The following is a 27,555-nucleotide window of genomic DNA, read 5'->3' as shown; positions in this document are numbered from 1 at the left end:
ACAAAGGAAAAAACACAAAATATTTAATAAACTACTAGGCTTATTAGAATCACATGTGGAATTTCTGAATCATAAATTTTCCCCATTTATCTTAAATCTATATCACAATAGTAAAATGGGCTGGCAAAATACAGATAACCTGGACCTCAACCTCTGGTACATTTGAACAACTACAGAAACAAAAAAGACTCAAATAGCCTATTGAAGTCATTAGTTTTTCTCCCAAAAGTAGTTATGTTAAAATCTATTTTTTGCCAACCCTTCAAGATATTTTTGTGAGTTGCTAAGACAATGTTATATCTTCAGTATTCAACATAGTACCAGGCACAGAGTAGGAGCTTTATAAATGCTTTCTAACTAACTGCAAGTCTAAAGTATAGTGAGAATATTTGTTCAGGAGTCTCATAAAGTGTCTTTACATTCTAGGAGGAATCTATAGAGTCTCATTAACAGTTTTAAACATTTTATATCTCTGTGTTCATGACTATTTTATGTGGGCTCTGTGTTAGCTCAGTAAAGTAATAGTACTAGAACTATAGGACTAGGATTAGACTATGCAAGCCTATCTCCATGCCCATGCCTTGGACTCTCATCAGTTAATTGGAGATTTATCAAATTTACTGAGGATTCTTCTAATCAGTTTAAAAGAAATCAATAGTAAGAAGACAATGAAAGTCCTGAGGAGAACACTCTCTGAAGTAAGGGTTTTGTTGTGGTTCCAAGATCTAAAACTTAGTTTGACATACAGAACTTGGAGAGATTTCACCAATGAGTCTCAGTTGCTCACTAAAACAGTACACAGAAGAGGTACTTCCTGCCAGGGGGATTTGGTCAAGTTTAGAATAAAGGAAATGATGGTCCTACTGTTCTCTGTTCTTGTCTAGGCACATCTGGATATTAGATTCATTAGTGTAGACTACATTTTTAAAAATAATATCAGTGAGCTGGGAAATGTTCAGAGGACAGTGATCAGAATGGTAAGGGGATTACAAAATAAGTCATATGAAAATCAATTGAAGGAATTGGAGACAGATAAGCAAGAAAAGATTTAAGGAAGAAAGGAGTGAAAGAGAGAGAAAAGAAGACTAAACTACTATTCTTGAATATATGTCAAGTTAGAAAGAGATTCAGTGTGTTCTAATTGGTCTCAGAAGGCAAAACTGTGGGTAGAACAGAGAAGAAAATGGCTTTTTATTAAAGGGGAAAATTTTTAACTGGTTGAATTGTCCAAAAATAGAATGGACTAACAGATGAGTAATCCTCTTTCAAACAGACACTGGGAATATGGTTTGTCAGAAATTTGTTGAAGAGGATTGTCCGCTTAAGTACAAGTTGTAATAGATGGTCCTTTGGGTCTTCCATTGTGGTGTAGGGGAAAAAATATTTTTGTAAATAAAAGAAACTGGATTCAAATCCTATATGTCACATATTAGCTATTTTACCTTGGGCAAAGTCCCTCAATCTCCTAAAACTTACATTTTCTCATCTGTAAAACTAAATAGTTGGACTAAATGACCTCTGAGATTATTTCCAACAGTAGAGCAATGCATTTAGGATACTAAGAGATAAAATGGTCTAAATGCTTCTTGTATTCTTTTTAAAACTTGCCTTTCAGGTGTGGGTAAGTATAAAGGTAAATGTAATGAGTAACATCTCAGATACTGAATAAACATATTCACATATTTGTGCCCTCAATTTGTCATTAAGAGTGAACTGTTCTGAATACTTAGTGCATTTCTGTATTGTTATCAATTCAGCCTGCAATAAAATGAAATTGATTTTTTTGGCCCCATCTTAGTTCTTAAAGAATTATTTCCCTAGATTGGCCTTGGGAAATGGAAATGGAAAGAATCTCTTTCATATTTTATTATTGTAACCCAAATCTAAATAAATATTTTTTCTTTGTACAGCTGAACAAAATCTTTCAAGGCATTATGGTCAATCAACCTTACTGCAGTCCCTTTGAATCCATGTGACAGTTACATTGGATATATTGTTCTGGGAGAGAGCCAGAGGCATATTTTGGAAGTACCCCTTCCAGAATAATGCACAAATTACAGCATGGCTTAGAGTCCTAGAAAGACTGATTTTGGAGAAGGTGGGTACAGAAATAGAGTTTGCTGTATGCATGTATTTTTCAGAGCTGCAAATTGGAATCCTTTCTGGCCTTTACCCATTATCATCCTAGAAGGAATTAAAAAATTATTTTCTCTCTGTTTGGAAAAGCTTCCAAACCTGCCTCCTAGGTCTATTTAGTTTCTGAATCTACAGTACAAATTTGTAATGTTAATGCTGGGAGAGAACATAAAGATCACACAATGTCTCATCTTCAGATAAGGAAACTGAGTCCTAAAAAAATAAAAGTTACTAAATTAATAATACTAAAATCATATACAGATAGTAAATGATAGAACCCAGGATCTAAACTAGTTCTATTGATTCAACCTCCAATCCCCTTTTAATTGTGCCACACTATTTCATTAAGTTAAGTATTCACAATATTATGCTAGGTATTGAGGAAATAAAGAGCCATAAGACATAATCTCTGTCTTTGAGATATTTATAATATTGGAAAGAAACATATCTATGCAAAACTCTTAAATGGAGCAAAATGTACCTTTGTTGTTTTCTATTAATATGTAAAGTTAGCTGCACAGCTATGGAACTCAAGTTGTGCTATAGACATATTAACTTTTTTTTTAATACTTCAAATATCCACAATGTCATTAGTATGTGTGTTTCACCTATTAACTCATATTAAAAAAACTTATATGCTTTAGTATTCACGAATTGCTTTGGAAGAAAAAAAAATTCATCCTACTGAAATCTAACTTGTGAAATTTAACCCAGGAACATACAATCAATCATCTTGGTCAAAGGCCTTAAGAATTCTGCCAGAACAAACAAGTAAGGCAGAACAAACAAAGTGCACTCTTTATGTTGTGGAAGGAAACCAGTATTTGTTGACACATTCAAAGATATTAAGAAGAGCTTTGGGGAAGACAGAGTCAAGAATGCAGAGTGGGAGTCAGCACTTTTGGCCAGTTCATCCAATTTACCTTCTCTACAATAATTTAGAAAATTAGACTCAATTTTAATTGATTAGAAAAATCAAGTTATAGTGAGCCATTTTTTTCACAGAGAAGAGCTGCTAAAGAAAATAAAGAAGTTTGTGAACACTAAAGAATGGAACACAGTACTACACAGTACTACAGAAGCAGTGATTGAGAACCAATTCTAGTACCCAGAGATGGTAAAGGAGCTGAGACAGAATAGCAGGGCTAGAAGCACTGGAGAAAAGAAAATTTCAAGATTCCTGAACCAAGGAAATTCTGGGAAGAGAAGAAGTACCAATTTGCAGCTCTGTCACTCACTATGTAGCTCTAGCTCACAGGTCCAGAGCAGAGAAAAGCAGTGGCAAGCAAGAGAAGCCCTGTGTATTAAAAAAGAAACAACTTCCAAAAACTTGACTGTATAGTTTTAAGTCCTTAAACCAAAAGAAAAAAGGGATGTTAACACTCAGTTCTAATCTTTAGTCTTCCATGCAGATATAAAAAGAGAAATAATAGCTTTATAAAAGTTTTTTTTTTAATTACTGAAGAAAATTATACTTACAAAGTAGAACTGATCAAATTTTAAAAAGGCACAAAACCTTACTAAGGAAAATAGCTATAAATTAATGAATGATTCCATGAGCTATCAAGAAATAATAAAATAAAAAGTCTAGAAAAAAAGAAGAAAGTGTAAAATATCACATAAGGAAAATAAGTGATCTGGAAAATAGAGAGATAATTTAAGAATTGCTGATTTACTTGAAAGTCATGAACATAAAAATATCTTACAGAACAAATTTCAAGATTTTTAGAAAGGAAAATTTTCCAGATAACAGAATCAGAGGACAAATAGAGATTTCAAGAAGTTGTAATTGCCTCCTGAAACCACAAAATGAAAACTATCAGGAATGCTACAGGTAAAATCAAGAACTTGCAGTTCAATTAAAAAAAACTGCAAGTAACAAGAAAGAAAGAATTCAAGTATTATGGATATAAGGTCAGGATCACATAAGATTTAACTAAAGGAATGAGGAGGGGGGGTTAGAAGTTGATATTATGGAAGGAAAAGGATCTAGAATTATAGCCAAGAAAAACCCACAGAGTAAAATAGAAGAATCCTACAAAGGGTAATGGACATTTAATAAAACAGAAGATTTTCAAGCACTCCTAATGAAAAGAACAGAGATAAATAGAAAATTTGACATTCACACACAATACTAAAGCACATAAAAACAAAAAATGAGAAAAATCCTAAGGAATTAAATAAAATAAAACCATTTATATTTTTATGAGAGGAGAAATACATGCAATCCCTTAGAACTTTATCCCATTAGTGCTCTTAGAGGGAGTCTAATTAGAAAGAACAAATGGCTGTGATTTGATTATGTTGAGCAAAAGGAATAGTTTATGCTACAGAAGGGATAGTGAGATAGGAAAGGAGTGGACAACATTTGAACCTTACTCTCGTCTTAATTAGTTCAATGATGGAAGAATAAATATACAACTAAGAATAGAAATTCTTAGTCAATAGAAAAGTAGGAGGAAAAAAATAACAGAAAGGAGAAAGGAATAAGAGATGAGGTAAATTAAGAGAGATGGGCAGTGGTCTGACACAAGACAGAGTCTTTAAAAAACCACAGGGTAAAAAAAGGAAGGATAATGTAAGAAAATAGAATGGAAAGAATGCAGAGTAAGCAAAGATAAATGTGAATTTGAATGGGATGAACTCACTCAAAAAGTGGAAGAGAACAGCAAAATGGATTAGAAACCAGAATGCAACAATATGTTGTTCATGAGAAACATACTTGAAACAGAAAGTAAAACACAGAGTTAAAATAAGGGGATAAAACAATCTTTCATGCATCAGCTTAAGTAAAAAAAGACAGATAGTAATCATCATCTCAGAAAAAAAGCAAAAGTAAAAACAGACCCACCAATTAAGATTATTTGGTTCAATTTGGAGCACTATATTTTAGGAAGAAAAGTGACAAACTGGAATATATCTCTAAAATAGAATTATAAGGACAGGGAAGGGATAGAGGCAATAACATTTTGGGGATCTGTTGATGGGAATGAGAATAGTTAGATTTGAAAGAAAAGTCTTTGAGTAGCATGACTGCTGTCTTTAAAGAAATGGGATTATACTTGTTCTTGGCCCAAAAGAGAAGAATAAAGAGCATGAATAAAGAGTACAGGTGATAATAAATCAGATTTTAGTTCAGTATAGGGAAAACACTTCCTAATAACTAAAGCTATCCAAAAGTTGAGGATAATTGAAGTCATAGTGAGTTGTCCATCCCTAGAAATTTTCACTTAAGAGGACAGGTGACTACCTTTCTGAGAAATAATTGAGGGGACTCTAATCAGGTACAAGTTAGAAAAAAATAGTTGCTAAGGACTCTTCTAACTCTGAGATTATATGATTCTGAGAGCTATTACCTAACTACTGGAACACATTAAGTTTCTATCATAACCTTCCATAAAACGTAATCTGTAATAAGCTATTTCATTTTCTAATGGGGGAACATTCCACGGTGTTGGATTTTATAACAATAAGGATAAAAATTTCCAGATTGTGGACCTCAGTTTCTTCATTTACAAAATAGGAGTATATACTCTGATGATTTCTGAAGTCATTTCTAGTTCTAAACCCATGATCTGCCAGCCAGCTGCTCTATTTACATTAATAAGTACAATGAGAATTTCAGTAGCTTCTCAGAATCTCTAGCATAACTCTGTGATGTGATAATGCAGCAGTTGCTATGGCAACTAGTTTTATTAAAATTTTAGAGAGGCAGGGTAAAATTATACAACATGAATACAGAGAAAGGGATTTTGCAAGTTCTTATTCTCTAACAATCCATGACTGACTTGAAAATATTTGTTAAATAATATGTTTTATGTGTCAGAAACCCAGAGGATTTTATTGGGATACTTGCATTTCCTTTGCCAAATAAAACCTTGTGACACAGCTGTATAAACTAGGGTGGGGGAGGGATGAAGGCACATGACCTATCTTTCCAAATGGGAGAAGAAAAGCCTAATACTTAGAGATTGAGATATTCAAAACATGAAAACAATATCTGCAAAGAAACATAATAATATCTAAGACACTTTGACTTTCAGACACCAAATGATAAAGATCAATGGATTTAAAGCTAAGAGACCTTAGAATTAAGTTAATCCAACCCTTTAATTTTATAGATAATTAAATTGAAGCCCAGAGAGGTCAAGAGACATACTTAGAGTCACATAGGTAAAGCTGAAGTTCAAAATCAAATCCCTTGGGTCAGGAAAATAAGGTTTCTCTTCTGAGGATTAAAATCTCCTCCTTACCCCCCACCCAAGGGTCAACAAAGGAACACTCTTGGGCTTTTCTACTCCTCTTTGGTGGTTTTATGGAACACCCCATTGTGATTTAATTAATTAACCTCCAACAAGTTTTAAATATAATATTAATTATTTACTAATTTCTATTTTTAGCCTTGTATTTTTAGGAGCATTGTTAAAGATTATTTCTTAAAGTTATAGATGCCATTCTCTGTTCCTTATTGGGCTATATATTTCCATGAAAATTCACATATTTGCTTCATGTCAGTATATTTTTCTCTGTCTTAAAACTGCCAGTTAATTCATTAGTATTCAGCCCACAAAGGAACCAGTTGTCCATTGCTGAAAAGTTCTTCAGCAATTCCTCAATCAAGAGGTAGCAATATCAAGTAATAGTGGCTGGAGAGCCAATCTTGAAAACAGGAAGATCTGGATTCAGGTTCTGCCTCAGACACAAATTGGTTATATGACCCTGATCTAGTCTCTTAATCTGTGAATGTGCTAGGTAATGTGCAGAGCTACAATAAGATAAAACAAAAACAACAATAAAAGGCAGGCAAAACTGGCTAATTAATAGGGGCCAATCTTGGTCTTATATGACAAAATATATTTCTTTTCCTCTTGATCAGAAGGTTGGGGCCCATAAATAAGAAAGGCTGCATTTTGTAAGAAGATATCACTGTTAGTGGGTGTTTTATAACATTTTTTAATGTTATAGGGTATGTGTTGATTGGTGGGAGTGATGCCAATATGATGGCAAATAACTGATTAAAAAAAATAAAAGGTTTTCATAAAATTTTAAAAATAAAATAAAAGGAGGAAATCAGTCTAGATTATTCCAGGTCTGATAACCTATATTCTAAGGTCCCTGTCCAGATCTTAAATCCTTTCTGAGTTTAATGGTCAACTAATTATCAAAAGATTGAAACCCAAGGGTCCTTCATTTTAAAGATAATATTGGATTTAACAAGATCCTTACTTAAACATTAAATGAGTTTTATATGAGAAAAAAACCTAGGTTTATTTTCTCCCTTATGGAAAATGTTTCATTTTAATTAAACATAATACTTTGCTTTTCAACAGCTAAATAATGAAGACAAGGTCACTGTAAGAGTCCAATGACATCATCTGATGAAATTCAGCAAGAAACAGCCAGAATCATAGAATGTGTTTTCATTCATATTTTAAATACAACCATAGCCAGAAGTGAAATAATAAAACTTAAACATTATTATGTTTCCCTGCTACAAACAGCACATGCAGAACAATTTCATCAATACCAAATAATAGATATGCACATAACCAGCGGGAGGGATTTTTAATAACATTCCTAAAATATGCATCTAAATAAAAATGCAGAGTAATAAAAACTCAACACAAAAGATAATAAAACATAATCTGTTATCTGTGTTCATTTCTGTCAGTAAATAGAAGACTATGAATATAATATGGCACCGAATTTTAGGGAAACCAGGTGGAGAGAAAGTTATAAATTAGAGCCATTCTCATTACAAATGTGGCAGTAGGCTTGGGCAGTTAATGAAAGAATGACATCAACATAGTTGGAAACTAAAAGGGATGACTTGAGGACACATTTTAAACAAAGAAAAACAGCTTGAAAATAAAGCAGGCCATGATCCTGAATTATAAAAGAAGAATCTATCAACCAGCTCATCATAGGAAATTTGTGAGAAACCTTAAAAATGAGGATGCTTCTGGAGTTTCACTGGGCATGTTCACCACATTCAGGAAATGGGAAAACACTGAGCTGTGGGGTTAGCAAGGCAGAAACTGCTAGTAATATCCTAATAAGGGTGTGCACTTCTCTCATGCTTTGAGGCTGTCTGCAGCCAGCAAACAAAACCAAGGAGGGGCCAGACCTCTAGACTGGCTCTTGTACTGTGGCTATGGAGTAAATTGAGGAAGAATGAACAAGGAGTGGGTGAAAGCTCTCTTGGAAGAGCTGTAACACTTGGGGAATCTGAATGGATAGATTTCAGTTAGACTACACAGGGAAAAATCAAAGAAAAAGGGATGAAAGTTACAAGGAGGTGAATTTAGGCTTGAGGCCAGAAAAAAAAATTCTAATAATGAGGGCTATCCAAAATGGGAGTGATCAAATCCTCTTCATTGAGATCTTCAAGCAAAAGCTAAGAAAGCTTTTGTTTGAATAGGTGATAGAGGAGATATATATATATATATTGCAAAATACAGATCACAACCAAGTACCTCCTTAATCCATTGCATTCAATCAGATTAAGTCATCTATCTGAGATCTATCCAATACAGTAGAATACTTCATCTTTTAATATTGAGTACTTTTTTTTAACATTAATGAATACAAATCTGTCACTTGGGATACCCATCAGTTATCTTTGATACAATGAAAAGAATGCCAGCTTTGGAGTAAGAAATGCAGGGCTTAAATCTAAATCTGTTACCAATTATCTGCATAACTTTAGATGAATTACTGCATGTTTTTAGTGCTCAGTTTCTTTGCCTATTAAAGACTCTTCCAAGCTTTAAACCTATAAACCTTTAACAATCAGACATTTCTTTAATGATATATACTTTAAATCATTTCCTTAACATAAATCAATGGTAATATGGTAGAGTCTACTTGCATCTACCCTGCATCTCTCTATTGTCCTCAGAACCATTTGAAATGTTGACTTTGGACATTCTGATCAATCAACCTAGCCCATCTGAAATAACTAACAAGTTGTTGAATCCTTGATATTTTTTTCAGGGGAGAACAACTCTAGGGAATCAATCAAAGCTATTACACAAGATGTAGAAAACCTCAATTAATGTAAAATGAGTGAAACCCTTGAGAAAACGGTGACATTGCATAGGAAGTGTATTTGGATTAGTTGAAGAGAGCTGATCACCCTTGTAAGTCTGATATAATATACAAATACAATTCAGATTCTTTTGACCAGCAAAGAAGTGAGAATAGCTCCATTCAAGTCTATAACTCTTGAAAACTTTTGGTCTTGGTCATGTCAAAATTTTGAACCATAGCTTAAAATTTTTACCATCTTTCCCCATATTCAATTTCACATTAATGTTGAATTAAAGATCACGAGTGATTAGAGAAATACAAATTAAAACAACTCTGAAGTACCAACTCACATCTATTAGCTTGGCTAAGATGACTAGAAAAGAAAATGATAAATGTTGGGGGGGATGTAGGAAAATTGGACACTAATGCATTGTTGGTGGAATTGTGAACTTATCCAACCATTCTTTTTATTTATTTATAACTTCTTTATATCTTCTGGTTCCATTTATAATGGGAATATTAATTTTGTTATGGGTAAGTTCTGCCAGTAGCATATCAACTCACTAGTCACTGAACAAAGATACCAAATTCAGAGTCCTATTATTAAATTTATGCCAATTGACTGCATAAACATTGTGATTTTTTTCCCAAGCATATTTGGCCTCTTCCATATTAGGCCATATTGTCACTCTCAGTGCATATATGAGAAGCAGTATAGAGTAGTGGAAAGAGTGAGAACTAAAGTCAAAATCAGAAAAAACCTGACTTTGAGTCCTGCCTTATGTAGTTACTTGCCATGTAACCCACTTAAACATTTTCAATCTCAATTTTTTCATCTGAAAAGTATGGGTAATGATACTTATAGTATTCATCTCACAGTTATCATAAGGTCAAATGAGATACGTTATAGTTATACAGCACTTTAAGTTTTTCTATAGAACTACATATAAAGCACTCAATTATCAAATGACATTAATTAGATCTTATTAAAATCTATTAAAGGCTTTGCAAATGTTAGAACACTATATAAATCTCAGTTATCAATAACAAAGATGGTAGGGGTGGGGGTGGGGAGGCTGAATAGAGATTCACTTTGAATTTCTCTTTGCTTCATAGACTATCATTTAAACAGTTTACATCATCTAGAGGCTAAAGTGACATTGTTGTGATCCTTGGTGCCTGTTTAGGCTGTTTCTCAAACAACAAACAAAATTTATCATTGGACATTCTCCAAAGGCATTTTTACTTGATATTATCTACCTGACTTGACCAATCAGGGATCACTCATTTTTAAGTTGCAAGCCCAATTCATTAATCTTCTCTTTCTCTATTTTCTTCAAATAAGCCTCTAAAGATATAAAATTTCCCCTTATTACTGCTTTAGCTGCATCCTACAGATTTTGGTATGATGTCTCATCATTGTCATTATCTTGGGTGAAATTATTAATTGTTTCTATAATTTGCTGTTTCACCCAGTCATTCTTTAAGATGAGATTATTCAGTTTCCAATTACTTTTTGGTCTATTTATCCCTAACTTTTTACTGAATGTAGCTTTTATTGCATTGTGGTCTGAGAAGAAGGCATTTATTATTTCTGCCTTCCTACATTTAATTTTGAGATCTTTATGTCCTAATATATGGTCAATTTTTGTATAGGATCCATGAACTGCTGAGAAGAAAGTATATTCCTTTCTATTGCCATTCAGTTTTCTCCAAAGGTCTATCATACCTAGTTTTTCTAATGTTCTATTTACTTTTAAAATTTCTTTCTTGTTTGTTTTGTTGTTTGATTTGTCTAAATCTGAGAGTGCAAGGTTGAGATTGCCCACTATTATAGCTTTACTATTTCTTCTTGCAACTCTCTTAACTTTTCCTTTAGAAAGTTAGATGCTATACCACTTGGTGCATATATGTTTAGTATCGATATGGCTTCATTATTTATGCTACCTTTCAGCAGGATATAGTTTCCTTCCTTATCTCTTTTAATTAGATCAACTTCTGCTTTTGCTTGATCTGAGATAAGGATAGCTACCCCTGCTTTTTTGGCTTTACCTGAAGCATAATAGATTCTGCTCCAACCTTTTACCTTTACTTTATATGTATCTCCCTGCTTTAAGTGTGTTTCCTGTAAACAACATATTGTAGGGTTCTGATTTTTGATCCAGTCTGCTATCCGTCTCCATTTGATGGGAGCGTTCATCCCATTCACATTTACAGTTAAAATTACTAATTCTGTATTTCCTGCCATCATATTATCCCCAGATTATGCTTTTTCCCTTGACTCCCCTGAACCCCTTCCCCAATATTTAATTTATAGACCCCCCTTGTGACGCGCAGCCCTCCCTTTTTTTTTTTTTAGTATCCCTCCCCCCTCCCTCCAAGTCCCTTCCCTTATTCTCCTTTTCTTTTTCCCTTTTCCTCTCCCCCCTTTTAATGAGGTGAGAGAGAATTCTCTGAAAAACAAATATGACAATTATTTACTCTTTGAGGCTCTTCTGATGAGAGTAAGATTTACACAATGATTCTCCTCCTCTCTAAATTCCCTCAGATATAGTGTATTTTCTATGCCTCTTCCTGGGATGTAGTTTCCCTCTTTTTATCACTCCCTCCCCTTTTTCTGATACTACCCCCTTCTCTTTACTACACCCCCTCCTTTTTTTTTCTTTTATATAAGTAAAATAAAATTATCCATGCATACTTTCTATATACCCACAACAGAGATATAGTTCTCAAGGGTTCTGTGTACCTTTTTCTGTTTCTCTTCAGTCTTGTGGATGTAGATCAAATTTTTTGTTTAAGTCTGGGTTTTTTTCTTAGAAACATATGGAATTCCTCTATTTCATTGAATGACCATCTTCTTCCATGGAAAAAGATGCTAAACTTAGCTGGGTAGTTTATTCTTGGTTGCAATCCTTGATCTTTTGCCTTTCGGAATATCTGTTTCCAGGCCCTTCTATCTTTTAATGTGGAGGCAGCCAGATCTTGTGTGACCCTTATTGTGGCACCTTGGTATTTAAATTTTTTTTTTCTAGCTGCTTGCAGGATTTTCTCCTTTGTGTGGTAATTCTGCAGCTTAGCCACAATATTCCGTAGTGTTCTTTTTTTAGGGTCTATTTCAGAAGGAGTTCGATGAATTCTTTCAACATCTACTTTCCCCTCTGTTTCTATTATCTCTGGACAGTTCTCTTTGATAATTTCCTGTAAAATAGAATCTAGGCTCTTTTTTTGGTCATAGTTTTCGGGAAGTCCAATGATCCACAGATTATCTCTCCTAGATCTATTTTCCAGGTCTATAGATTTTCCCAGTAAGTATTTGACGTTATTCTCCAGCTTTTCATTTTTTTGTTTTATTTGACTGATTCTTGGGTTCTCAATGAATCATTCATTTCTATTTGTTCCATCCTGAATTTTAAGGAGTTATTTTCTTCATTCACAGTTTTTAGTTCTTTTTGTAAATGCCCAATTTCGTTTTTAAATGAGTTATTTTGCTCTATTGAATTTTTTTCCATTTCCCTAATTTTTTTTTTGAGAATTATTTTCTTTTTCCAATTCAGAAATCCTGTTTTCTTTGGACTTTTTTATCTTCTCCAATTCAGAAATCCAATTTTCTTGAGACTTTTTTATCTTCTCCAATTCAGAAATCCTACTTTCCTGTGATTTTTTTACCTTTTCTAATTCACTAATTTTGTTTCCCTGCATCTCCTGTGAATTCTTTATTTTTTCCAACTCCAATTTCATAGCTTCTCTTTCCTTTCCCCATTTTTCTTCAAACTCTCTTAACTTTTTAATAGTCTCTTCAAGGAGAGAGTTATGTGATGGGGGGCAGGAATCATTCCCCTTTAGGTTGTTATCTGCTGACTCTCTTCTGTTAACTTCCTTGGGGTTGGATACCCGCTCTTTCTCTGTGTAGAAGGAATCTATAGTTTTTTTGGGCTTTTTGCTCATGATTAAAAAATCTTTTGGGGTCTGTCCCTGGGGTAGGAAATTATTTATTTATTTCTTTACCAGATTCCTCCCAGACTGGATGGATGCAGCGGCCCCTGTGCCTGAGCTAAGAGAGAGCTCTGGGAGAGAGTTCCCCACCCCCTCCCTGGAAGTGCCTCAGAGGTGATCAGCACTGCTGTGCTTTGAGGGCGCTGTGTTCTAGCGGCTTCCCTGAGGTTGAGACTGAACAGTAAAGGCGACTCAAAGCCTAGCCTATGCGTCCCGGTGGGGCGTGGATGTCAGCAGCAGGTGAAGTGAAAACCCCCTGTGCTCAAACTGGGAAGTGTCTGCCAGAAACCGTGGTCCCTAGTTCAAAGGTTCCGCTTCTCTGGGACTTCCATTCCACAGCCTCCAGCCGAGCCAGGCACTATGAGTTACTGCCCCGCCCACTTTTCAATCTCTTAACTGCCCCCAGGTGAAAGCCTGGATTGCCTATGTCGGCCACACCCACAGTGCCGAGATCTGCTGAGTCACCCCCAGGATCCGGGAAGATCCAATCTGGTTTTAAATTTTAAAGTTGCTTAGATTTCTCTTCTGAACTGCTGTATTATAAGCAAAGAAGAGCTAACAGCCTGTGCCAGATTCTTTTATCTCGGTGGATTCTCTGATCCCAGAGCCCTCCCCAGTGCGACCGGTGCAGTGTGCCACTACCCCACCGTCTGTGCTGGCCTCTCTTCTTCCTCCCCTGGGAGCTGACCTTTCCTGCTGAAACTCCAGATTCTCTTCAGCTGGTAAGTTGTGCTTCCAGTCCTTGTGGATTCTATCAGTCCAACGCTATTTCTGAGGCTGATTAAATCTAGTTGGTTGTGAGGGAAGAAAGGAGCTTACACAGTCGCGTGTATCTTCTCCGCCATCTTGGCTCCACCCCCCAGGGATCACTCATTTTTAAGCCACAAAGAATGGAGTAAGACTTATGACAAGTGGGATTAAATATATAGAAGAAAATAGAAGAATAGTGTAAAGGAACAAAGGGATTTAAAAACACAAAGCAGGATTTCATTTTATCAATTTATTATCAAGTTCAATTCAATAAATTATTAATTATCAAAATTATCCATTTATTTTCATCTAGGCAAGGTCGCATAGGAAAGAATATATGAATAAGTATCTACAAGTAGCTTCTATTAAATTTCTACTTTAATGACTATCAAAGCTTGAATTTTTGACTACAAGGTTAGCAGAATACAACTTTTGGTTTATCCTAACAAGCTACAAAGCCTTCAAGAATGGATCTGGCAAATGACTCTACACCTGAATGCACATCTACATGCCAATGAATAACAAAAAAAAAAAAAAAAACAAACAAACAAACAAAAAACCTCATCATTAGAAACCTGCATACTTGGCTGGGAATTCTTGGGCTATGGGCATTCACAAAGACAGTTTGGAGGGGCTACAATCTACATTATTATAGAATAGGGACACAACATACAATATATACCTCCCTTACTGAATTGAAGAGGCAAGGGACAATGCATGTGGAATATTTCACATACTTTCAAATAGGGTCAAGGTGCTAGTTACTTTTGCTGATCTGCCTTTTTTTTCTCTCTCTCTCTTTTTTTTAATATTAACTTTCTGTATGTCTTTAAGATGTTCCTAGTCTGGTTCAAAGGTACAATCCCAGACTTCCTTAACACATCTCCCTTTCATGTATACCCACAATCTTCTGATTATTCTTCAGCCACAATAATCTATTTATCATCATTATGCCTTCACAGAAAGGCTCACCTTATATCTGTAATATCCCTCCTCACCTATTTTTTTTTAATAATTCCTAGTTTACTTCAGGAGTTGGCACAAGCCCTTCTACATGAAGAAATATTTCCTGGTTCCCCCCCCAGCCACTAGTGCCTTCCCTAATTCCAAACTATTTTGCATCTTCCTATATATGACTATGTCTCCTTTCATTCAATTGTAAGTTCTTCAAGCAAAGACTTTCATATTTTATTTGTATCTTCTGTGCTTAGCTCAGTGCCTTGTATATAGCAAGTACTTTTAATAAATGCTTGTTAATTGATTTCTTTTTTCTTCCTTTTAAAAATATTTGTTATAAAATATGAATGTGGTAAAAGAACATAAAGGATTGATAAGACAATTTTAAAAATAAAAATAGTGGAAGTTTTTTCTTAAAAATGAGTTCAATTTGTAATCACTACTTACATGTAGTAAAAAATGAGGATATTATTAAATTTCCTTCTCCTTTTTCTACAGTGACAAATTCCTTTCTGTGAGTAAGTAGGGGGCACAATAAAGTGAACACCTTATCCTTGTTTCTAAAATTATCTTCTCCTTCTGGATCTCAGTTTTCTCATATTCAAAATGAAATTCTCTTGGAAGATTTGGGAAAATTATAATGCTAATTATAAAATAGCAAATGTATGTTTTTAAAAATGTCAGCACTATAACAACAGCAGAGTAAAGGCCTCCCAGTGTGTAATTCCTCTCCACTAAAGCAGACCCACAATTCTTCTTTAATAGTTGCCTTGGACACTTAAAGATAAAGTGATTTGCTTCTTGATCCATTATTCCTGATTGAAAAATGAGCTTGCCATTCAGCATACTATAAAATATTTTGAACTTCCTTTCTCCCCAAAGTGTAGCATTTGTTCACCACCTCACAACCATGACCCTAGTGCCCAGATTAACATTTATGTGCTATGATACACTTTATCTTCATTTGAGATACCTGGCCATTGAGCAGGTTATTCACTACTATGTGTATACTACTTATCTGGGGAGAACGCGCAGGAAAGGAATAAACATTTATGTAGTGCCTCTTATGTTCCAGGAGTTGTGTTAGATTCTTTACAAATATTATTTAATTTGATCCCAACAACAACCCTGAAAGGTGGGCGCTGATATTATTTTACATTTGGGGAACTGAAGCAAAAGGGGATTAAGTGACTTGCCTCGGGTCATACATCTAAGTATCTTGAGAGCACATTGGAACTCAGATCTTCCCAATTCCAGGCCCAGCTAGTCCTGTTCTCACTGGGTTCTTATGTCTCCATTCCTTTTCTTATGCCATCACTCATGTCTCTGACATGACATGACCTGATATCACCAGGTGAAACTCCAGCATTCTGTGTTACATAGCTGTCTCTTGTGAAATATAATATAATTCTCTTCTACTCAAATAATAATAATAATAGCCACTATAGATGTATCTCACTTGATATATAGAGAGATAACATCTATTGCTAAATAAAGAGATCTATCTATATCTATCTCTATGTTAGTGAAAGATCTATGTATAGAGACACATATGCTAGGTATTATTATCATTGTTTGAGAAATCTCTATGTCTTTCTCTCTCTGTTTTTATCTATAAAAAGATAGAGAGAGAAATAGAAATAGATATATTGGGCAGCTAGGCAACAGAGTGGATATAGTCCTGGGCTTGAAATTAGGAAGACTCCCCTTCCTGAGTTCAAGTCTGGCTTGAGGCACTCATTAGCTGTGTGAAGAGGGCAAGTCACTTAACCCTGTTTGCCTCAGTTTCCTCACAAACACCTCCAGTATCTCTGCCAAGAAAACCCCAGTGATGGGATTGCAGGGCATGACACAAATGAATGTGTATGTATTCATATATTTGTATCTATTTATCTATGATAAGAGAAAGAGAGAGATTACTTACTATGCGCCAAGCACTGTGGTAAGAGCTTTACAAATATTATTCCATTAGACCCTCACAAAAGACTTGAGAGGTAAGTATTATTATCATACTAATTTTACATTAAGGCAATGGGCAAATAAAGTTTAAGTGAATGGTCCAAAGACACAAAGCCAATAAGTATCTAACGCCACATTTGAACTCAGACTTTCTCAACTCCAGACCCACTGCTTTATTCTTTAGGCCACTTAGCTGCTTCAGTCACTCTTCTTTCCCTATTAAAATATAAATTTTGGATCACTTCCATGTGAATTATCTTAGGAAGTTCTGAAGATCACCTGGCAGCATCAGACACTGAGGTTCTTTTTCCAACTAAACCACCAAGCATTCCAACTCTACTGCAGAGAGCACAACTCCATTGGGCTGGCCACATTATTCAAATGCCAAAAGTATACTTGCCAAAATCATTATTTTATGGAGAACTCACACAGTGGGAAGAAAAAGTGATACAAGGACACTCTCAAGGTGTCTCTTAAGAAATTTAGAATTGGTTATATTTCAGGGAGACACTGGCACAGGAACACCAACCATAGCATGCCTCATCAAAGAAGGTGCTGTGCTCCAGGATGCACAAAATTAGAGAAGGCACTCTAAATTTTCCTAGAGACTATTTGTGCCCAACTTGTGGCAGAGCATTCTGAGCTCACATTGATCTAATCAGCCACAGCCAGACTCTGTAATTCGACTCGAATATAGTGATGTCATTTTGGTCCTCTTCGAAAACAAAGGACAACAACCATAAACCCCTGATGCTGACATTCTAACCACTCTATGAACTATTTCCAGCCTAAATTTAAATTTCCCTAATGATATTCCCTTTTTATGTACTCTTCCTTCTACTTATGTAAGACTGTTCACCATCCCCAGCTAATCCTGTTCTCACTATGCTCTTATGTCTCCATTCCTTTTCTTATGGCATCACTCATGTCTCAAATGGAATGCCTTTCTCATATCAATGTCTATTAAAATCCTCTCTATTTTCAAGGACTAAATACGATGCCATCTTTTCTGTCAAGTCTTCCTTGACATCATCAGGTGAAAGCAACTTCTGTCTCAATCAAATTTCGCACAGAGCTTTTTAAATCTATTTTATCTACTTTTTAAATCATCAGACTGTCCTTTTTTGTTCAACTTAATGAGCACCAATGTCTAAGCACTGATCATCATAAGCATAAATCAAACATAGCAAAAACTCTGTGAACTTGTATTGAGCATTCACCATGTTTAGAATATTCTCCCTATTCAATTCTAACTTTCTAAATCCTTCTCTTCCTTCAAGACAAAACTCAAGTACTATTTTTCCATTAAGTCTTCTCTCAGTTGAGACTAATATCTCCCTGTTCCTATTTCTCCTAATCCTTTTTTGTGTGTCTCTTCATGGTCTCTATTATAGGAGCATAGCATTTAATGCTGGAAATACAAGTTATTCTTTCTGGCATTTAAAATCCTTCACAATCTGGCTCCAGCCTACTTTCTCAACTTTAAAATATAGTACACTCCTCTCACATACAATGGTTTGTTCAAACTGGCACTTCTTTGCCTTTATTCTCAGCTAATATTCACCTCTCTTCTCCCAGCCTTTGCACTAGCTCTTGTACTTGCTTGGAATTCATTGTCTCCTCACTTCTATTTCTTAGCATCACTTCTATATGAAACTTAGCTTACACAGTACCTTTTGCATGAAGCCTTTCCTAATTCCCCTATCTAATAGGGCCTTCTCACAGCCCTCACAAATAGTGTTGAATTTTTCACATATATTTACATAAATATATGGTGTCACCACACAGAAAATAAGGTCCTTGAGGACAAAGACTGTTATTGTTATTTTTCTCCTCTATGTCCAAAGCACCTTAAATATACTAAGAACTTAATAAATTGAAAAGATTTGAAAATTATCTAATTCCCTCCTTTTACAGATGAGAAAAATTAGATTTATAATCTTATAATAAGTAACAAGTTAATAAATATCAGGAGACAGAATTTGAATCCAGGTCTTCTGAATCCAAGTGCAGTGCTCTTATCACTATATCAAATTATATTTATCTGTGTACACATATCCTTACTTCAATAACCACCCCTGCTTGCTATAAGAATATAAACTCTTTGAGGGGAGGAATTGTTCCAATTTTCATCTATGTATCCCTAATAGCTTATATTCTGGATTGCATTTTTCAAAAAGAAACTTCACCAGTTCACATGCTTCTCAATTACTACTTTTTCTGCCCTAAACTTATTTCTTTCCTCCCTTCTTCCATCACACAAAGTCACAATTTGGTTCTCTGACTTTACTGCCTAATAGTGAATTACACAAAAGTTAGCAAAATATGATACATCTGATATAACTGAGTACTTGAACTAGGTTCCAGTCTCAGCTCTGACACTTACTGCTAAGGTGACTATTATCAAGGCACTTAACCTCTTTGACCTCATTTTCTTCATCTATAAAATAAAATGGCTGGGCTAGATGGTCTCTAAGGCACCATTCCAGTCCAGATCTATGATCTTCCAATCCAAAAAGATCCTTGTTCCTTAGACTATTATAGCCAAAAGATCTAATTTCTTCTTACTTTATATTAAAAAAAAAATGTTTTGGCATTTCTACTACTGGAAGGCAATCTTGATCATTTTGCTTTACTCATAATAGCACACTGTATTTTTTGAATAGAGAAGCCAGAGTTGAATGTAACCCATCTTACCTTTAATCTTTCTGTTACTCCATCAGTAAAACTGACTGTAAATTCAGCAATTTTCGGCACCCGGAGTTTTCCTTTATTCTTCTGGTCAGGCTGGTATTCTGTCCTTGTCTTCACAATCACCTGAAACATTTATATATCATTACCATTATTAGATTTTTTAGTAGGTAGTCATATTTTGCATATATTTTGATGCAAAAAAAATTATTTCTCTGTCAATCAATACTGAAGATACAAAGAAAGTTAAAAAAAAAAAAAAAGTTCCTCCTTCAAGAAGCCTATTATATAAAGGGGGAGAAAAAACAAAAACAGCTATGTTTAAACCAAATACAAACAGAACAAATTGGAGATAATTAACAAAAGGAGGGAATTAGCTTCAAGGAATATTGGGAAAAGCTTCTTGTGAAAGGTAGGATTTTGTGGTTCATTGTTGTTTGTCCTTAGATCTTCAAGATAATCATGGCATCAGGGAAATAAGGGAGGGCTGTGCAAAGTCATCAGCCTCACTTTTTCCTCCTTCCAGGTTCAGTGGCAAGATACAGATCAGAAGAACAGGAAATGGTCATGAATGCAATGGGAGACCTTGGCCTTTTTAAGCCAAGGTCTTTAACAGGTCTCAGTTTAACTGAGGCAACAACCATTCAAAGATTAAGGCTAGATAAGAAATAAGATAGACAATAATCTCTTTTACCTAGCTTTTTTTTTTTTTTTTTTTTTTTTTGAGGATTTTAGCTGAGACTTGAAGGAAGTCAGAGGCCAGGAGGTGGAGATTAGAAGAGTATTCCAGGAAAGAAGGAAAGCCAGTAAAAGTGCATAGAATCAGAAGATGAAATCTTGCACAAGAAATTCAAGAAGGTTAATGTCAACTGATCATAAGATACATTGAGAGAAGTAAGGTATAAAAACACTGGAAGGACATAAAGGGATCAGCTTCTGAAGAGTTTTCAATGCCAGAAGATATGATATTTGATCCTAAAGGTAACAAAGAATCACTGGAACTTGTTTATTATTGAGGGGAAGTAATATGATCAGAACTATACTTTAAGAAGATCAATTTGTTGAGTAAGTAGAGAATAGCCTAGAGTGTGGAGAGCCTTGTGGAAGAGAGACATGAAGCAATGAGAGCCTGCACTGCTATCAGAGGAGAAAAAGTGAAGTATATAAGAGATGATAACAAAGTTATCAAAGATACAAAGATACAAAAACTTGGCAATGGGGTAGAGGGAGGTAGATACAGTAAAGAATTGAGGATGATACCTAGGTTGCAAGTCTGGAGAATTAGGAGGATTGTATAATCAAAGGGAAGAGGAGAGGATTTAAGGAAAGATGATGGATTAAATTTTAGATATGCTATATTTAAGATTTCTGCTGGACACCCAGTTTGATATGTCCAGTAGGAAGTTGGAGTTAAGAAACTTGAGGTCAAGAGGGAGGCTTGGGGTAGATCAGAAGATCTGGGAATCATTAGAATAAAGCTGAGTAAGAGAAGCTCAAAGATTTTCTAAAGCTAAGCTCAACTGTGCTGACCAGACACATCCTGGGCAATGATTTCTGAGAGAAGGAGCTAGCATATATCTTTTGAGTATAGCAGTGAGGGACAAGGACCCTGTTGACTGTGGGCACTTTCAGGTGAGTAGGGTACTGGGCTTCAATTCTGGGGCAGAGAAGACAGAGCAGTTTTGCAGCAACCAGAGAGAATGAAAGGAGCAAGAACATGTGAGATAGTGAGAATGGAGGTCCTAGTTGTGACTTCAAAATGGAGAGGAGAGCCCAAGGTTGGATCTCAGAAAATAACAATAAGAAGGACCTGAGCCCCAGGACATCATTTCCCATACCTGGGAACTACAACTTGATTACATTAATAGCTGCAAAAATCAATCAATCAATCAAGATGAGTCAGCAAAGGAGAAAGAACCCAAGCTAGATATTTAGTATGGAGATAGAGAAGATCTGGATTCATATCCAGAGGAAGATAATGGAGGTTTTTAAAAGTCATTTCTTTTTCAATGAGAAATGTAAAATAATGCTAAACACAAAAAGTGTTCTTGAAAGAACTAAAAAATAATTTTAAAAAAATCAAAAAGAAGAACAAATGAAAAATTAGAGTAAAAAATAAGAGCAATCAAAGAAAGACAAGAAAAGTATGAAAAGAAAGTCAACCAACTAAAAATTGGGAATTAACAACTTAAGGAAGAAAATAATTACTAGAAAACTAGAATTGGGCAAGGGGAAGCAAATGACTTTCTAAGACACGAAGAAATCATAAAACAAAATCAAAAGAAGAGAAAGTAAAACATCTTATCTGAAATACAATTAGAACAGGAATACAAATGGAGGAGAAATAACAGAAGAATAGACTACATAAAAATTATAATAAAAATAATGTTGATACAATATTATAAAAATTATTAAGGAAAAATTGCCTTATGTTCTAGAACAAGAAATCAAAGTAGAAATAGAAAAAGTAATTGATCCCTACTTGACAGAGATTCCAGGTAGAAAATCTACAAGAATATCACACTAAGTTTCAAAGTTTCCAGGTTAAGGAGAAAATATTGTAAGCAACAAGGAAAAAAATTTTAAATATCATGAAATTATAATAAGGACTATATGAGACCTAGCAACAACTATGTTGAAGGACTGTCAATATTATTTGGATAGTTTAAAAGAAAGGCATGTGCTGAGCTGAGTAAATGTAAAACTGTGTGGGGAGAGATTAAAAAGGAGTAATTATATCATACAAAAGAGGCAGAAAAAGAAAAAATTACATAGAAGAAGCTAGTATGGGGAGGATGGTAGTGCCAGAAGCTTAACTTTATATAGCTTCAGGACTATAAAAGTCTTCTAAATTCAGAAAGAAAAAAGATGACAAAATGATAGGGTCAGGGGATAGAATCAGGAAAGAATTAGAGGATGGGTAGGTTAAGGAATAGGAGGACAAAGAAGGGATAGAAATAAAGCAAAAGAGTCCTCTGAAGAGGGATAAAGTAAATAATCTGAGAAGGAGAGTGAGGAAAAATAAAAAGGAGGAAAATACACAATAAGTAATTGAAGCTGAAAATGTAAATGGGACTAATTTACTCATAAAACAGAAATGGTTAGCAGATTAAAATTTTGAATTGAATGATATTGTACTTTCAAGAAACATAAAAAATGAGAGATACATACAAAGATAAAATAAAGAAAAGGCATAGGATTTAGTATGTAAAAATGACAGTGATAGCAATTGTGATCTCCAACAAAACTTAAGTTAAAATAGATTTAATCAAAAGTGAAAAGTAGAGAAACTACATTATGTATCAGCAATATTATTCAAAATTGTTTTATACTATTTAAAATACCTAGACAGGATAAAATGAATATATCTATATGTATATTTGTATAAAAAGAGTTATATATATATATATATATGTGTATATATATATATATATATAAAGTCAGGTTTAAGTAACTGAAGTAATATTTATTGTTCATGGCTAAGTAAAGCTAATATAATTTTTAAAATTACAATTTTACCCAACTAAATTATTTATTCAACATCATCTCAAAAACATTGGATTTGGCAATTAGATTTGGAGAAAGATGTTTAAGTTGAATGATGGGGTAAGAAACTAGATCACAGAGAAAAAGAAAGTGAGAGGAAAGAAAGTGGAAGTACCCCTGAAGATAGCCTTCTCTACTTCCTATGTAACTAAATGAGTTTAGATTCAAAAGGAAGGAGAGATCTGAGACAAGAGGTAGAGAGAGCAGATGAATCAAGAGGAAGGTTTCTGAGGATGAGGATTATAATGAATTGGAGGGGAGAGCTTTTTCCAGAAACCAAGGTCCCAATCCCTTGAACTAGAACTTTTAGTCTTAGAGAGTAGTCTGGGGTTCAATTACTTTCCGAGGGTCACATAGTTAGTACATCAGGGTCTTCCTTACTATTCCATGTTGCTGTTATTCTGATTTAATATACAAGTAACTACATATAATTATTTTCCAGATTCACAGATTCAAATGTCATTCAAGACTAAGTTAACTATCCAAGTTTTAAAATACAACAAAAACTAGAATTACATCCCTTTTCTATTACCCAAAAAGTTAAATTTAATTCAATAAATATTATAATAAATCATCTACAATGTGCAAGCTACAAGAGATATATAAAAGTTAGATTAATTAAACTTATCCTTTGACCTCAGATAGTAAGTAGAATATGAATGCAGACAAGTATAATCAAAAATTATGTAAAAGTACAAGAGGAAGTAGCCAGTGAAAGCTATCTGAGATACTAGACCGAAGGTTCCAATTAATTAGTGTCATCAAGAAAAGTTTTCTAGAGACGGTGGCATTTCCATTGGACTTCACAACATGGATAGGAATTCTGTAATGTAAAAAGATTAAAAAAAAAAAGCAATAAATTTGGAATAAAGAAATCTTGGGAAAAAATTCCAGTTCTGTAACTTACTATAACTGTGTGACCCTGGGCAAATTATTTCCCCACTCTGAGTCTCAAATTACTCCTCTACAAAAGGAGAAAATTAAATTTTATCTAAAGTTTCTTTCAAACCTAAAGCACAAAAGGAAGCTGAACTCATCCACCAAGAATTTGTGCTAAATAGCTTCATCTGAAAATTCAATGCCTTTAAATAGTCCATTCTTGCTTTGTTGATTTCTTACCATAATTTCTATCATCTATCCCAATTTTTTCCCCTTTCTTCTTCCCCAAATCTTCTCCTCCCCTTTAAACCATCCCATTTATTTACACTAGATACTTAAGAATACAAGAGGTTTTTCTATCATCCTCTCACATTCCATAAAACTGAACATCATCGAACATTCTATAAGAGAAGAAAAGATAGTTAATTTAATAGGGGAAATAATTTGTCAAGTACCTGCTGGATACTATTTATGTGCTGAAGACACAAAAACAAAACTGATTATGCCCCTTCCTTTAAAGAGCTTACATTTCATTTTGAAGGGGAAAGAAGGGTCATAACATGTACACAGATAACTAAAAGGTAATTTGAGTTTTGAGGGAGAATACCACTAGGTTAGGTATGAATTCTCAGGAAAAGTTTCCTCTAAGAGGTTACACCTGAATGGAATCTAGAATTCAAAGAGGTGGGGTTAAGGAGGAAGCAGAGTACATCCCTTTATGCTAAAACCTGAATACAGGATATAGAATATAAATTTCATCTACTAAACCAATTTTGGCCCATAGAAACAGAATGCATCGTTCTAGAAAGACAGGTTGGAGCCTGATTAGGAATAATTTGAAAACCAATATTAGGAAGATGGGCAAAGGTTTTGAGGGGCTTATGAAGTGAGACACTACACATTATATTTGAAGCAAAAGGGAGTCCTTAGAGATTTCTAAACAACTAAGTGACATGGACAGCCATGAAGTTGGTAAGATTATTTAAATAGCCAAATGGAGGATGGACTAGAGAAGAATAAGAATGAAATCCATTGTAAGAATCCAAGCTTGAAATTATAGGATCATACACTTAAAGATAGAAAAGAACTTACATGTCACTGAATCCATATTCATTCTATCATGAAGTATAAAGTTTAAGCAACTTATCCAAATCATTTAAATACTTAAAAGTAGTTCAGCTGTGATTAAAACACAAGTTTTCAAATTTCAAATTCATAACTTTGTATAATACATCAGGAGTAAAGGAGACAAACGTAAAAAAAAAAAAATCAATAAGATCAGAGATTTCACTGGATAGAAAGGAAAGGGAAGAGTTGATGATGACTTTTAGGTAATGAATCTATGTTCCTAGAAGAATGGTTCCCTTAATGGACATAGGGAAGTTTAGAGAAGGAGCAAATTTAGGGAAAAGATGGTGAGCTTCAACTTGGGTAAGCTGAAGCTGAGATGCAGGATTGGAGTTCAGGGGAATGATTAGGTATGGCTAAAGAGACTTTGGAGTCATGTTAAACTGAAATATGAACCCATGAGACCTGATTAGAATAACAAGAGACTGGTTATGTGTAAAGAAGTTCCTAGAAAAAGCCCTAGAGGACACCAATAAATATCATGTGGGAGATTGATGGCTATGTGAAAGAGAGAATGAGAAGTAGTTCTATAGGTAGAAGACTACAGAAAGATCCATGTCAGAGAAGCCAAGAAAGAGAGAATGGCCAGGAGGGAATGGGGTAAAGAGACTAAAGAAAGGAAGTGGTCATTTGTGTCAAAAGCTAGACAAAGATAAGAAAGTTAAGAAGAAGGAATAGTCCTTGGCTTTGGCAGTTAATGAATCACTAGTAATATTGAAGAATAAGTAATGAAGTAAGAAGATGAAAAGAGAAAGGAAAACTGTCAAAGATAGCAGAGTAGAAGGACATAGTAAAGCCCAGCTCTCTCCTGTAACCATACCAAAGCTGATCAAGGAAAAGAAAAAAGCCTGAGTAATGATCAGAAACTCCAAAGAAAGACAATGAGAAGTCATTTTTTCAGTCCAGGTAATCATAGGCAGATAACCAGAAGCCTATTGGAACTAAGGAGTGGGTCTAGCCAAGTAGGTCCTGCAGAACTTTCCATTATAGGAACCAGACAGAAACCTGAAGAGAGGAATATTAGGATAAAGCATGAAGATCTAGATGGGAGATGCCCTAATATTAGAAAAGACAGAAAGAGAAGCTACTTTGGCTGTTTTATGATAGCTCCTAGATAAAGGTTGTAGATTCAACCCTTGGACCCAGTCTTGGACCCACAGCTAGGTAACCAAGGCAAGGCCTCAAACCAAGAGCAAGCTTTAAGTCTGATCACTCTGAACCCAGAAACCTTATATGGTATACTAAAAATCAAAGATATAGGCTTATAATCAAGAATTACTTACTTTTTTAAAAAGTGAGCATAATCCTAAGGGGTAGGAAGGAAGGGGGTGGACCGATTTTAATGAAATAAAGAGCATTCTAAATGCTCCCAATGAAAAGACTGCATCCAAGTAGCAACTTTGAAATGCAAAAATAGGAAGCAAGAAAAACATAAAAAGATAAATATGTTTGGATAACTGGAAGGTAATATACAAAGAGGAAACATTTATAATCTAATCAGGGGGGAAAAAACTAAGTTTCTCGTCAATCAAGGAGCATAGAATGGATTAAATAAGATAAAGGTCCCCAGAGTAGTTTTTCTCATGCTTTATTAATTTTAACAGAAAAGGGAAGCTAAAGAGTAATATAATAGAGAAGAAAGGGAAAGTTATTATCTTATGTAATCAATATTTGCAAAGAAAATACCATAAAAACAAGAAAATAGAATGGAAAAAGTGTATATCATTTGAACTTGCTTTTATCTGAACAAGTTAAAGGAGAGTAAAAACACATACATTAAGAGTTCATTATAGAAATACATTCAATTTAGTAAAGAAACTTGAGGAAACTTGGAGAGGGGAGAATAATGGGGAGGATATATTTAGGGAAAGGACAGCTAAGTATCAGGGTAGATAAGAACACTAGGTTTGGAGTCAGGAAGACTCATCTTCTTGAGTTCAAAAATCCATTTTCACACATTAGCAGTGTGACCATGGGTAAGTCACTTAACTCTAATTTTCTCAGAGGAAATGACAAACTGCTCTACTATCTTTGCCCAAACCCCCCCCCAAAAAAAAAAATTGGAGTAACACAGAATCAGAAATAACTCAATAATAACAACAATAAATATTCAGGGAAAGATAAGTCATAGGCAAAACAAAACTCCAAATTTAGGTGATTGATCATGTAGGTCAGGGTTGGAAGAGAGGTAAAACTTAAAGGACATTAAGAATGGGTAAATCAAAATGACTTTGAAAAAAATTCATGATAATTGTTTGTTAGTAGTCATCAGTATATAATAGAAAGAATAAAAAATCATAATTCAAATCCTACCTTTTATATTTATCAGTTATATAAAACAGAGGCAAGTGATTTAATTGATCAATTTGAAGAAATAAAGGATAAGAAGATATGATAGGTACCTGGGAAAAGAGAGACAATGGAGTAGTAGATTGCATCAAGGCTAAATTTGCCAGTTCTTTGCATAACCCTCTCACTCATCAA

The 27,555-nt window shown here is 34.5% G+C and overlaps 1 protein-coding gene across 1 annotated transcript in view; it reads right to left on the bottom strand.

Moving 5' to 3' along the window:
• The window catches only part of NSG2 (neuronal vesicle trafficking associated 2), a 70,697-nt gene that overhangs the window by 25,140 nt on the left and 18,002 nt on the right, over window positions 1-27,555 (bottom strand). Inside the window, exon 3 of the mRNA XM_074292107.1 lies at window positions 19,525-19,644. Coding sequence (XP_074148208.1) covers window positions 19,525-19,644 — 120 coding nt within the window. The remainder of the gene's footprint in view (window positions 1-19,524; window positions 19,645-27,555) is intronic.

This window comes from Sminthopsis crassicaudata, chromosome 2, assembly GCF_048593235.1.
Source record: "Sminthopsis crassicaudata isolate SCR6 chromosome 2, ASM4859323v1, whole genome shotgun sequence".
NCBI classification, from domain to species: Eukaryota; Metazoa; Chordata; class Mammalia; order Dasyuromorphia; family Dasyuridae; genus Sminthopsis; species Sminthopsis crassicaudata.
The sequence above is the reverse complement of the archived record's forward strand: the minus strand, read 5'-3'. Positions and strand labels throughout refer to the sequence as shown.